The sequence below is a fragment of the Xiphias gladius genome, chromosome 9 (assembly GCF_016859285.1).
Source record: "Xiphias gladius isolate SHS-SW01 ecotype Sanya breed wild chromosome 9, ASM1685928v1, whole genome shotgun sequence".
In the NCBI taxonomy this organism is placed as follows: domain Eukaryota; kingdom Metazoa; phylum Chordata; class Actinopteri; order Istiophoriformes; family Xiphiidae; genus Xiphias; species Xiphias gladius.
In genome coordinates, this window is record NC_053408.1 from 2,407,732 (window position 1) to 2,421,061 (window position 13,330).

A 13,330-nucleotide genomic window follows, 5' to 3' on the forward strand; every position below is an offset into this window, starting at 1 on the left:
ACGCGGATCATCTCTGTGGTAACAACACAGAGTCTCTCCGCCTCTCGTCGCCTGGGATTGGTGGAGAGGGGACTCTGTCCCTTTAACTGGGCTTCTGATAGGCCGGGAGGAGCTGCCTGTCCACTGTGCGGATTCCAGAGGGGCGTGGCTCAAACAACCGTTTGGTTGACTTTGCAAAGGGAGGCGTGATGGCAAAATGACATTTTTTCCAAGTTATGGCTGTTGGGAACCCTTCCACAGGAAAATAAGAAACAGCAGCTCCAGCTCACTCATTGTTGATTTAATAATTGTTTCCTGACCCCTCATTAACAGAAGGAACATAACATCATGATTAAAGAAAAATACCACTTTCTCTCTCATTTGAACCTTGAACATGTAAGGCATCTCAAATTTATAAACATTTACAATATTTCATCAGAATGAATGTTTTTCATATACAATCATAGATTTCTTTTTTTAAAAACGGCCCCTTGGCACAGACAGGTAAATGGCCCCTCATCCCTTCCTCGTGGGACCCCCCAGATTGATTTTGGCCCTTTTGGCGGGTAGGCCCATTCGGTGATCCATCCATGTTTGGAATGGATTAATTATCGACAGTCTATCTTAATTCAAATATTCTATCATAGACATTAATAACAACAGAAACACATAAAAGAAAATGATCTGAAATAATTCATCTCTCTGTAGAAATAATCTATCTTCTTTTAAACAGCACAGCTGCCCTCCACACGTCAGCTCCTTGTCCCAGCGTGATCTCCTCCGGTAAAAACTCGAGCCCCAGCAGAGGTGGAAGGTCTTTCTGCTCCAAATGGTTTTCTAAGGTGGACCTGATGCTGGAAACAGCAGGGAGGGAGGGAGGGCATGAAGAACTGTTAGCACCGAAGCCATTGTTTTCACCACAGGCATTCCTATTCACTTCCCTGCCCAGCTGCTTTTTCAATTGAAATGACCTGTGGCTGAGGAGATACAACTTAAGCCCCTTTCCCCTGACAGATGGCTGCCCGGAGGGGTCACGCTCTGGTCCTGGAAGTCAAAAGGCTCCAGATCCCAGGGGAGAGCCCCGTGTGAGACCTCCACACTTTACACTGATCAAAGCCATGTCTGCTAAAGCCGTCTAGAATCGATGGATTCCTTTAGACTGGGGTGTTGAACTGACAATAGGCACACTTCTTCTATCGTTCATGAGCTTACCAAAAATTCTTATTTCTAAGAACACCCTTTGGCTAAACTAGGGAATTCATGTCAATACTGCAAATGTTTTGGGATTGTTTTACCATTTGGTGCATCGCCTCCTGAAAAAGCGAAACTCCCAAATGGTAAATTAGCTGTGTTTTCATTACAGTGGGGTGAATACAAATGGCTTGTGCTTACTCCCAGTGTGGTTGGTAACCCAGGGCATCGCCCGTCTTCAGCAGCAGAATTTCATGCAGCTCCAAAGAGAAAGTGTCGACATCCGTGACAGCCAGGAAAGCCTGTACACCTTTCTTCTCGTCCTCAGACAGCTTCTGCCGGAACTCTGAGGGGAGTTTTTGAAATGGGTCCTGAAAGAGGATCATGAAATAAGCGTAAGCAATGTTTACTTCACTTTTTGTATATTTAAAAAAAAAAAAATTGCTACTAATACAAACAACGTGCTTCACGGCAGAAACTGCAGTGAAGACAGACGTCCTCAAACTCAGGTTTTATTGGGGTCAAACTCTGGGCGCCCGCCGTTTCAGACGGCACACTTTCAATGGATTACAGCCCAGAAAATTTAACTCTCTATGGTGTTTGGGGTCAGTCACTGGCAGCCAGCAGAGGTCACAAGTGAAAATAAATTATGGGGTCACCATGGATGGACTTTCTTTCATTGATTTTTTTTTAAAGTCTCTGATGTTTCAGTGTTGTGACTGAAAAAAAGTTGTATTTTTTCCGGCAACATCAAATGAAGTCCTAGAATTTCATGATTTTATTGATACTTACTTGCTTTCTGCTCAACATGAGCTCAGATTTCCAACAAGTCAGGAGCTGCCAGGTGAATATACTGTGTTCCAGTTTGCTCTCTCCGAGACCCTAAAATCAAAATTCAACACACAAGTTCGTTGTTTTCCTGCAAGTTTTAGCCCGTGAACTCAGCACAGGTATACTTTACGTTTCAGCTGACCATTTTTTAATTCAGACTAAACAGTTTTAAGGGTTTTTTCCATGCATTTTTTCTACTGCTTCCACTGGTTTCCGTTCATTTCTGTACGACAAACTCCTGAAACTCGAGCAAGTTGTGTAAACTATCACAGTGAATATCACAAAGTCTGCACCGTCAGCGTTTTGTTATCATTGCGTGTTGATGCAGATTAAGTGGAGATTTAAGTGGAGAACATCTGCACTACAGTACTTGACAATTCAGCTTGTTCACTGTGACATAGGTTACATAGTTCCTGCGAGTTTCAAGAGTCTGCTAATAGATTTTCATATTTTACAGAAATCAATGGAAACCAAAGAAGGTCTGGAATGGTAGACAAAATACATACACATTTCCAAAACAGCATAAACAGAAAATGTATTATGTAAAGTGATTTGGAGTAAATGGATTAAAACATGCAAACCACTGTTATGGTACCGTAAATCTTTTATGTAATATAGCAACAGAGAATATGAGAGTCAGGTATAACTTGTTTAATTTCACTTCTTTCATGTTTTATATTTCAGGACAACTTTTGTGTTTTTTGCTGTATGAATATTTTATAAGTGGGACTTTTATAGAGAGCAAAACAACAAGAAAGGGCTGTTTTAACAGCGCATTGCTTACAAAATCAGGTCAACATAATCACGTTATTTACATAGTGGTGTTGCAGTGGAAATGGCTGTGGGTCTGGAGGTTTCTACCTTGGCTACAGTGATGGAAATCTGTGGGCGCATCTGCAGAGAATCAGTGAGGTAGGACAACAGCTGACCCTGAGGGTCCCCGCCCGTCTTGCCGAGGAAGCGAAGGCCAATCTGCACCACGAACACAGCATCGCAAACATCTGTGTACGAACGCAGCACCGTTCTCATGGCACTGCTCACTGAACCCTTCAGCGGTTCCTGCAGCACAGACAGAGAAACTGTCAGCAGGCCAGAGAGAGGACTGTGAGGGAAGGGATTTGACCTTGAACAAAGTGGCCTCACAAAATCCTACAGGGAAAACTGCTGGGAACATTCTTCGGCTGCCACTAGTCAGTTCCAGGTGAAGACTTTGGTACTGTAAAATACTAATCTCTTAAGTAAGTGACACGGTTTTACCTGACGAATCTTTCCTCTGACCTCGGACAGAACCACAGAGAAATCCTGCAGGTGTCTATTCAGGTACCTGGAGGTGTCCTGGTTTTGATCAAAGAGGACAACCGTGCTGGTTAGCAGAGAGCTTGGTGTTACCTGACATCCGCACGCAGCTGTATGATTAGTTTTGATTTTTACCGCTTGGATGAGTGGTTTTCCAGCCATGAAGCGGCGGGCCAGCTGGGTTTGGATCCCTGGCAGATCGTAGCTGCTGTCCGTTTCCCCGCCTTTCTTCAAGGTGTAGTGACAGTGGGCTAAAACCAAAGGGAGCAGCTCTCTCTCTGGGTTGCAAAGGGTCAGCTGGGTTTCTGATACCCTTTCCAACGGAACATTGTATTCACTGGGGAAATAAAACATGAGCATGTTTTCACAAAAATGACCTTTTCATGAGCCTGGACACAAAAGCATCTCAACTCTCAGGTCCATTTGTTCTCCACTCGTTCTCCACTTGTTTTGGAGCTTTTGATCATGTTGAAGCACAGTCTTCATAATCAGATTCTGTTTCCAAAATGGCTTCAAAAATGCTAAGCGCTGTCATGGTGTTTTATGTAATATAGCAGTGAAGATCTGAGTCAGGTATAAACGGACTCGTTTCACTTATTTCCAGGTAGGTTTTAATCTTTGCCAGTTGAAAATGTGGATTCAAAAATAATCGCCTCACATAATTCAGGAATGATTTTCATATTTTTAGAAGACAGAGGACTCATATTAAGGCTCTAAGGTCCTAATGTGAGTCCTGTTTAGAGTAATGCTTGGTGGTGATAATGTTTCAGCTGCAAACATATGGCCATTAAATTAACTGACTGTTTTGCTTGAATCTTGCAACCGTATTTTGATGCAATGTCGTCGTCAGTCTGAGCGCAGCCTTAAAATCAAACCAAGCACAAGTATTAGCAGATGACTCTGGACCGGGTGTACTGACCTGTCCTCTTGGCGGCTCACTCTCCTGGCCTCTCTCACCAGGCTGTTGTGAGTCTCCAACAGGAAGTCCACCAGAGTTCGGAGACATGACCCCGGTCCATGTCGGCACGGTGTCAGAAATTCCCCAGAGCTCTCTGTTGTCACCTCCTTCTCACACAAGTTCACATCCACACCCAAGTCCGCTGCTACATATACACACACAGGCATGGGAGTAAGTAAATGAAGACATGCGGCGAAGGAAGCCGACATGGAGGACACAACTACTTGCCACACTGCATACACTTGAGGTGTGAATCTCTGGCTTAGCACTAATTAAAATCACTTGTCACGATTTTTTTTTTCTTAATTCAGTCTCATTTTGCTAATTATGATTTGATTCAATACCAATTAATCCACAATACCCATTAAATAATTGCGTAATAATATGAGACTCTCCTTATTCTCATAAAAAGAAAATATACTCAGAATTATGTTTTAGATTATTCTAGAAGAAGAGACAGAATGTAATGTTTCCATTATTTCACTAAATATTATGAAACCTAAGATGAAGACTTCAGATTATTTTCATTAAGCACTGGTGTCAAACATGAAGATTGCTTTAAAATGAGATTTAAACACAGATAACCCTTAATTAAAAGTAAGAAAAAACTAATTAAACAATTAAATACATTCACTTTTGTTAACTGTTGTTATACATCTCACGCTCAGCAGCAGTACTTCTAAATGCTGGTGTCACATGATTCGTCAAAACTGTATATTTATTAGATACATTTGAATAATAAGAATCTTTCATTTTTTTAACAAGGTAAAGAACGGAGAGAATTCTGTCTTAAATTATTCTAAAATGTGACGGTTTTTCATTATTTCACTAAATATTATTATACCACACAATGAAGACTTCAGACTGTTGATGTTAAACACTGCCGTCAAACTGGAAGACTGCTTCTAAACTGAGATTTAAACACCGAATATCCTGTTTAAAAGAATAAATCAAACAAATAACTACACTTTTTTCTCAAATTGTTTAAAAAAGTGTTGACTACACACTTCACGCTCAGCAACAGCAGCTAAAAAGGTCTCACTGGATCCCAACTTAAATTTTCATCATGTCACTTGGCTGGTCTTGTTTTTATTAACTCACATTCAAGCTATGCTGAGTTTTAAAGACACATAAATTGCCAAAAGTAAATTATGTTTAATTGCAGCAGGGTCCTTTTTTAAATCAATTTTTAGGTCATAGTTTAATTGTATAGCTCACCCAGAATGTAGTTCATTCTTATGAAGGTACTCAAGAAATAAAGTTTACTGTTATGTTTAGTTTTATAGCAGTAGAAGTAGCAGTAACAGTAGCTGTAATGTTCATATTGCTTACATTTGTAGTAGACGCAGAATCAACAACAGTAGTAGCAACAGTATCATGGCAGAGGATGAGGTAGTTTCCACTGAGTTTAATGTTTGTGACTGAGAAGTCGGAGAAATTTGATTGTTTCTTTTCACAGATCAGCATATCAGACATGCTCTGATACAGCACATGAATTGTTACACCTCGACAACGGTGCATTAGTACATTAAGAGTTAAATGTTAATGGAGACACGCTTACAGTTGTTTGCCACCTCTGCTCTGAGGCAGTTCCACACTTTGAGGAATCGCTTCACTCTCTCAAGCAGCATCTTCTTCTGGTGCCCTGATGAGGAAAATGAGAAAATGCAGGTTGTGTAAGTATGTGTCTGATTATGTGTGTTGCTAGCACCGGGTTTTTCTTTATTCTTTCATCCCTGCTGATGTGCGTTCAATTATGAATTAAACATTGATATACCCCCTGGTATCTGCTGTAACATCAGTGCTATAGTCTGAGGTGCAGAGTCTGACGTCAGAGGAAACACCCTCAGCAGGTCTGACTGTAAAGCAGCCAGCTCAGGCAGGTGGTGTAACTGTCTCACACAGTGTATCTGGGACAGGCAAACACACATACACACACACACACACAAAGAGAATCAGTACAACACTTCAAACTAAAAATTGACTCCAAAAACAATATTTCAATAATATCATGACTGTAAGTAAGATGCTAATTAAAATGTCCTAACATGTATTAATGCAACATGCAGTAATATTCACTGAGAAAGAACAACACAAAAGCTGAGTCTGAGGAAAGCCAAGGACCCGAGAGACCCAGACTACAAGGAGGAGGAAACCAGACTTTGGCTGTTAACTTTTGTTCATTATAGGACCTAAGTTCATCTAAGTCATTATGAGAACCTTGCTGTATTTTCACAGGAACTTTCACAGGAACAGTTTTCAGGGAAGGTTTGGTGGAGTATTAGGCCACGGGCCAAGGAAGGACTCGTTCATTCTGGTGCAGACAGCTCCACTATGTGGCCGTTTTTGTTTTAGCCGGAGTGTAGAGGCTAACCTTGGTTTAACATGGACATTTCAGAACGGGCTACACCTTACACACAGCCCTCCCATGTGACTGTTTTGTAAGACAGTTCTTCAAAACTCCTACAAATTTCATCCACTCTCCAACAAATTCAGCAGCAAAACACTTTGTTTGTGTTTGAGATCCTGCCACATTTGATGTCTTTTGACTTATAGGTGGCACTTCAACAGCATGATAAATCTAAATTGCCATAACCTAGAAATCCTAAATCTGATTTGCTTGAAATTTTTGACAATTTTGTACAAGACCATCCTCTCACTGGCCTGCTGACAGTTTCTCTGTCTGTGCTGCAGACACCCTCATATTCCTGGCCAGGGTCTAACTATTTTCTAAAAATCACAGCATATCCCTATGAATCTTTTGATACAGATCCAAATATAGATGAAGATTAAAAATCTCTAATCTTTATCTACTAAGCAAATGATCAGTATTTTTTATAACTGTGGAGTCTTGGACTCTTATTGGCCATTCGGCCCTTTAGTATGAATCTGTTACTCTTACAGAAGACTGATTAAGAACTCCCACATCATCAGATAATCTGTTTGGACCATCAGTCTTCGCCATACCTCAGATCAGTATTTAAAACCTTTGAAATCTGGTGTAGATCAGGCTGATTATCATCCACCGTGTCCCCAGTCTTGGTCAGAAAAGGGATTTCACATGCAAGTCATGAAGATCGGTACCTTCTTGAGGAAGGTGACCAGCAGCGGCAGAGCGCTGCGTCCCTGCGCTTCTCCGACCAACTGAGACAATCGCTCCACTGTCATCATCTCATGGAGAGTCCAGAAGGAGGAGCGGTGTGTCGGGCAGTCGGAGGGGAGGGACAACATGTTCCCAGGATCCCCGAAGAGAAGGTTCATCAGGGGGTTTCCATTGAGTCCATCATCAGCACTGATTCTGTCCTGAGCTTCAGCCAGATTCTTCTGCAAGTTCTGGAAGAAACAAGAGTTTATCATCATTTAGCATAAAGGGACAATGTTACTACAACGATTCCAGTTACAGAAATTTCACAGTGCATTCCTTACTTGAAGCACTGGGTTGATGGCAGAATCACAGACGAGCTTCTCCCACTGCTGCCGTCCTTGTCTGGAGGACAGATCAGGTCTTGCACCTCGGGAACCTTTGGTAGAATTCAACAGTGTCAACGTCACACGCGTTTCACACGAACAAAAGAAGGAGCACGTTGAAAGGTTGGAATGTCAGTATCACCTGCAGTGACTTCTGTGCAGACATTGAGAATCAAATGAACTGTAACTGTCGCCCCGTCCATGTTCTGATTCAAAGTCTGGCCCAACACTCTCATGTCCTTTTCAAGGTGGTTCCACAGGAAGTTGGAAACATTAACTGGCCTGGGGTGGATCATGTCATGAACTCCCTACAACACAGCAAACATCACAGGAGTATATTACACGATGCCATCTTTTCAGTACCAGTGATATGTAAAGTCTGGTGCAGAGTTGAAGGGAAGTCTCACTCTCTGGTTTCTTATGGTGCCTTGAAGCATGGCGAGGTGCGTAAGCAGCCGCAGGACGCAGGACTGAGCAGAAGTCATCTGTCTTTCAGGGGCTTCAGACCTCCGATCGGCCTCTCCTAATATGTGTCCTGTCCGAGTTTGATCCCTGACACGTGACACAAATTCAATCAAACCCGAATATTTGACCGAGAAAAAAAAAAAATACTGTCACAAAGCTGGTTAATTAAACAGGTTAATACCTCGTTTCTGTGTGTTGGGAAAACCCCTGGACTGGGTTGTGTTGCACCCCACCAATTGGAAGTCCACAGTCAGGACACTTAGATACAACCACCGGTCTACCACACTAGGTGAAAATACAGAAGCATCGAATGTAGTATTATTTTTCGTATTTTATTTCTCAATGGTTGATGCTATGAAAAGGACACACAGAAAAGCTCGTACCTCACCAACAAAGCATACATGTCCCTTGGCGCAGGCTAAAAATGATGAGAAAAGACATTAGAAATCTCCTGATGGACCATTCATAAAGAACTGTTGATGAGACGAATAACCCAAAGGCGCATAATGTCGGATACGTACTGTACATCTGCAGTCTCTGCTCTTTACTCAGCCACTGTCTGGCTTCACTTGTGTGGTCATCGGGCATAGTTGGTAGAAAGGAGTGCTTGGAGGAAAAAGGTGAGGTGAATTAATGTGCTGCATTCGGGGCGAACCGATGAACGTATGAGCGGGCGATATTATTTTCACTTTTGAGTTTTATCTGGAAATGTATCAGTGTTTTTACAGAAAGAGATTTTGTTAAAAACAATCAACACATGGTTCAACCATGTGTTGATTGTTGTCAACTGGTAGAAACTGAAAAAGTGAAGCAGTAAGCGCTGAAATATCCTGATTTTTAATACCTAGTATGGGCCTAAGTGCTGACAAGGTTGTTTCTTACTAATCCCCAAATCCAGTCTGCTGGAGAGACTTTTTCATTCGACTATTTCTGCCACATAAACGACCACGTCTTTCGAACTCAACGTCCCGAGTCTGTAACACAGGCGTTAGATTAAAAATGTGTAAAATCTCTTGAGAGTAAAAGTCCCTTAGCCAGAACTGAGATAACCCTAATGACATAATCAGGGGCGAGTGGGAAAGTTCCTTATCCTCATCCTTCTTCACTGTTGAGCTGACGTGAATGAGCGGTCCTTAAAAAACTCAGAAAAGTCACAAGTCAAGCAGGTACAATTTTATGACAACTGGGCAAACTCCATCTGGACCAATTGGTACGGTTGTTGTGTCAATCATCAGGGTTATTTTCTCTGATGTAGAGTAGTACTTCCCATGATGAGTAAACCGACGCCCGCGTGTAAAAATCAGTGGATTGTCCCTTTAAGTACCAGATGGCCTGGAGCAAAAGCAAAATGTAAATGACAGCCCAAGATAAGAAGTGTCTTACTGTCACATTCTGAGGCTGGGAGGCTATCTGGTAGAGAGGAACCAGTAAAGGATTTCCGCTGAGGAGCACAGAGTCCAGATGGACCAGCAGCTCCAGGAGGGTTTGTCTCTGAGCCGAAAGATTCGGGTCGATTTGGAGACCCAAGCCCGGTCCACCAATCTGATTCCGCAGAAGTGAAGTGCAGAACTCCCTGAACTCCCTGGGTTCGATGTTTTTCAGGAGCTCTGCCAGTCTTGTCGTCTCCTGTAAGTTCACGTACAGCCACAAGTCAAAAAGGGAAAAAGAGTTAAATTAAGTTAAAATTTGGTGATGTGTACCAGCACTGACCATCAGGACTTTTCGTTGTCTCTTTACCTCCAGACTTTTCGCTAACACTCCCCACTTATTGCCCCTATTCAACTTACCTATTGCACCTATTAACTGTACATAACAGCATCTTTTGCGCTAACCACAGGCTGCCTGTTCACAGCATAGTTACACACATGTGACAGTTGCACCCTTTATTCACCACCATCAATACACCACTGGCTTATTGTTCATTCTGTACAGCCATTACCTTTACCAAGCAAATTTTTCACTTTATAAATAAATGTGTGAACTCTGCTACTGGTACTACTGACTATCCGATTAAATGCTAAACTGCATTTTGCTGTGACTGGTATTTCTGTGCACAATGGAATGTAATCTAATCTTAAAATACATCTCAATTTAAACACGAGCTAAATTTGGCTGAAATGCTTCCATTTTCCAGACGTCTATCCTTGGTTCAATGTCAATGTTTCAGTGTGAGGCAGCTCCTACATGTTGTTATCTAGTTATGGAAATTCTACATAAACAACTGTTAAATGTGACTTAAACATTTATAAAAAACTTAAGAAGGACATTTTTTCCGTTTTCAAGCGAGACGACAATTGACCTGCGAAACACAAGAATCGGCACCTCCTGGGCAATATCAGTATCTGGCTAATGGACGTAAATGCACTTTACATCATGTAAACGGACCTGTGAGAAGGGACATATGCTGACGTCAGGTGATCTGTAGCAGCAGGTGACGCGTCTGAACAAGGCCAGGGCCAGGAGGCTGATCTGAGAGCCTTTCAGCTTCTATAGAGAAAGTATTAAAGAAAAACTGAGATCTAAATAAGGAATAATTCAAATCGTAATGTGCTGATCAAAAAACAATGACAAAGCAGGTGAAAGACAGAATTTTGCTTTAGCAAAGTAGTTTGAACAGGTCTAGAAAGATGGAATGAGCGTATTATCTTATTATAGGGTTTTTTAATAAACCCTTTTGTTTCTCTTAACACTTACTGTTTTAGATGGGAGGTACACAAATGACCAACACAGTAAAACCTATTTAAAAATCTACTTGCCCTATTTAGTCCTTAAAAGCAGTACATAAAGATTCGATAAATGATTCATAACACACTATAATGTAGTTCTAAGCGGATACAAGTCTAAATATATTTGTTAAGAACTCCTCCTGTGGGTACCCGTAACTGGACGCTGGTGTATAAACAGATACTGAATGACACAGCACAGCTGTAAAATATGTGTCTTCATAAGTAAAGGCCATAATTGTTGACGAATACTATACATTCATATAAAACTCCTTATATCTGCTTACAACTACATCACAATGTGTCAGAATGTGTAACCGTGTATTAATGTTTACATAGGGCTTAGAAATGCCAAATAGTGGGTTTAAAATTCAGTGTTACCACATATTTATAAAATGATCTGGTTTAGGCATCAGTTCATCATCGATGAACTGATTGGCAAAGGTGTTTTTTCAGTCACACGGCCTCTCTGACCTCTAGTGGTCTTTTTGAGACGTGACAGGTTCCACAGGCGACAGTGAACCAGGATCGTGAACTCGCCTCTTCTCTGCCGCTCATAAACTTAATGAACTAAACACGTGAGCTCTGGAGTCTCTCTGACCTGTAGTTCTGTCTTGAAGGCGTCTGATCTGTTTTCCAGCAGAACCTGGGTCACGGCGTCTCTCATAGCTCGGTAAGGCGTCCCACAGCAGAGGAACTGGTCCACATTAGTCGGAACCAACCTCTTTGAGAAAAAAAAAAAACAACATTAATTTTTGAGCTTGTTTTCACTTCTAAGCTCGTTTTTGCACAGTTACTAGCTCCAGCTTGGTCAAGAACACCTTAGGATTCCTATATGATGACGTGGGAACTTAACAGTAGTTAAAAAGCGAAGCAGTTCCGTGTTATGGTTCCATTATGCAATGATGTCTTCATATTCTTTGCTGATTTGTGGTTATGCAGTGGTTGTGATGTTCGCTGACCGGCAACTAACAACATTTAATTCCACGTTATGCTCCATGATGAAAAAAACAATACGTGAGTAGAGGTAAAATGACTCGTTGAATTAATCATTTGATTGGAATCCATTACTCCATACATAGAAAATTAACTGGCCACTCTTTTCATAATCTACTGATCATTCGTTTAATTCTATATTGAATATTTGCCTGTTTTCGTAGTTTTCTAGGATGGTAAATTTAATGTCTTTGGACTTTGGACAGCTGGTCAGCCAGAACAAGTCATTTGAATACAGCAACTTGGGCTCTGGGAAACTGGGATGGACATTTTTCACTATTTTCAACTCAACAATTAATCAATTAATCGAGGGAAATAATCAATAGGTTATAACGGATAACGAAAAAAAATGTTCGGTGCAACTCTAAACATACACATTCAAAATGTCAGCACAGTAGAATAGCACATACCTGGTGCTTTTTAGGAAAAACGTCCCTTTTTAAAACCCCCAAAATGTTATTATAAATTATAAAGAGAGCGTTGAGAAGCAGTGATGCAGCCTCTCTGCTACAGGAACGGATGAGCATTAGAACAATCTGGCCGAGTCTTACCTGCTTGTAGGCCAAATACACAATGGTTTTATACTCATTACCCTTTTCACTCTGAATGATGTCTGAAATATGAGGGATTAAAAAAAGGTTTTATCTGTGCTGCAGATGTATCGGAGAGAGAACCAAAGCGACTTCAGATGGTTTTCTTTTATGACGATAGATAAAGTCTCACAATGACGGGAGAGAAGTCAACATTGTTGGTTTAAGGAAACAGTGTCTTTGGCGGCTCAGTGTTTCTGTAAGGCGTCTTTACCTGGAGTCGAATGAGATCTGCAGGGAACAGCCATCTCCAGGCTGGACTATTCATCAGGGACAGTATGCAGTCCATACCGGAGAGTCTGTGGAGGGCTCGCAGCAGGTACACCCTGGGCCAGTCATTACCATGGTACTCACACACCGCCCTCACCTGCAGCAGGTACTGAGCCCCCACCTCGTCACTTCGGCCTGCGTTTCATGAAAAACAAAAATAAAAAATTGACACTGACGGTCATTTATTTCTACAGCACTACAGCACACCAGGTGAAATGTCAAATCCGAGTGCTGACGCATCAAATGTCATTTTTTGATAGTGTGCAATCAAACAACGTGCGCAACCTAAATCATGAAGTTAAGCAACTGATTTAAGTTCAGCAAAGTTCAGCATCACACACCTTGAACTGCGGCTTTCTCCAGCAGCCGGGCAGCAGTGCTCATGCATATTCTCAGCCTGGCTATGTTGAGCAGGAACTCCGCCGGGTCTTCTTGCCTGCCTGGAGTCTGTTTCCTGGCGAACCTGCTCAGGAATCTGATTTCTGCTTGCCTTCGTTGCTCTCTACTCTCTTCTACTTCTTTCGCATCCGAGCACATCAGAGAGTCCTGAGGAAAAATGTCAG

General features: G+C 41.7%; 1 protein-coding gene across 1 annotated transcript in view; it reads right to left on the bottom strand.

Annotated features, from left to right (window-relative positions):
• Positions 1 to 272: 272 nt before the first annotated feature.
• Positions 273 to 13,330, bottom strand: part of rnf213b (ring finger protein 213b) — a 36,632-nt gene continuing 23,574 nt past the window's right edge. Inside the window, 21 exon segments of the mRNA XM_040135896.1 lie at positions 273 to 833; positions 1,372 to 1,541; positions 1,963 to 2,052; positions 2,863 to 3,060; positions 3,259 to 3,336; positions 3,433 to 3,634; positions 4,217 to 4,400; positions 5,817 to 5,900; positions 6,033 to 6,165; positions 7,340 to 7,588; positions 7,682 to 7,776; positions 7,866 to 8,031; positions 8,131 to 8,275; positions 8,370 to 8,473; positions 8,572 to 8,606; positions 8,710 to 8,794; positions 9,572 to 9,814; positions 10,574 to 10,675; positions 11,513 to 11,635; positions 12,712 to 12,902; positions 13,109 to 13,313. Coding sequence (XP_039991830.1) covers positions 695 to 833; positions 1,372 to 1,541; positions 1,963 to 2,052; positions 2,863 to 3,060; positions 3,259 to 3,336; positions 3,433 to 3,634; positions 4,217 to 4,400; positions 5,817 to 5,900; positions 6,033 to 6,165; positions 7,340 to 7,588; positions 7,682 to 7,776; positions 7,866 to 8,031; positions 8,131 to 8,275; positions 8,370 to 8,473; positions 8,572 to 8,606; positions 8,710 to 8,794; positions 9,572 to 9,814; positions 10,574 to 10,675; positions 11,513 to 11,635; positions 12,712 to 12,902; positions 13,109 to 13,313 — 3,021 coding nt within the window. The 3' untranslated portion in view covers positions 273 to 694.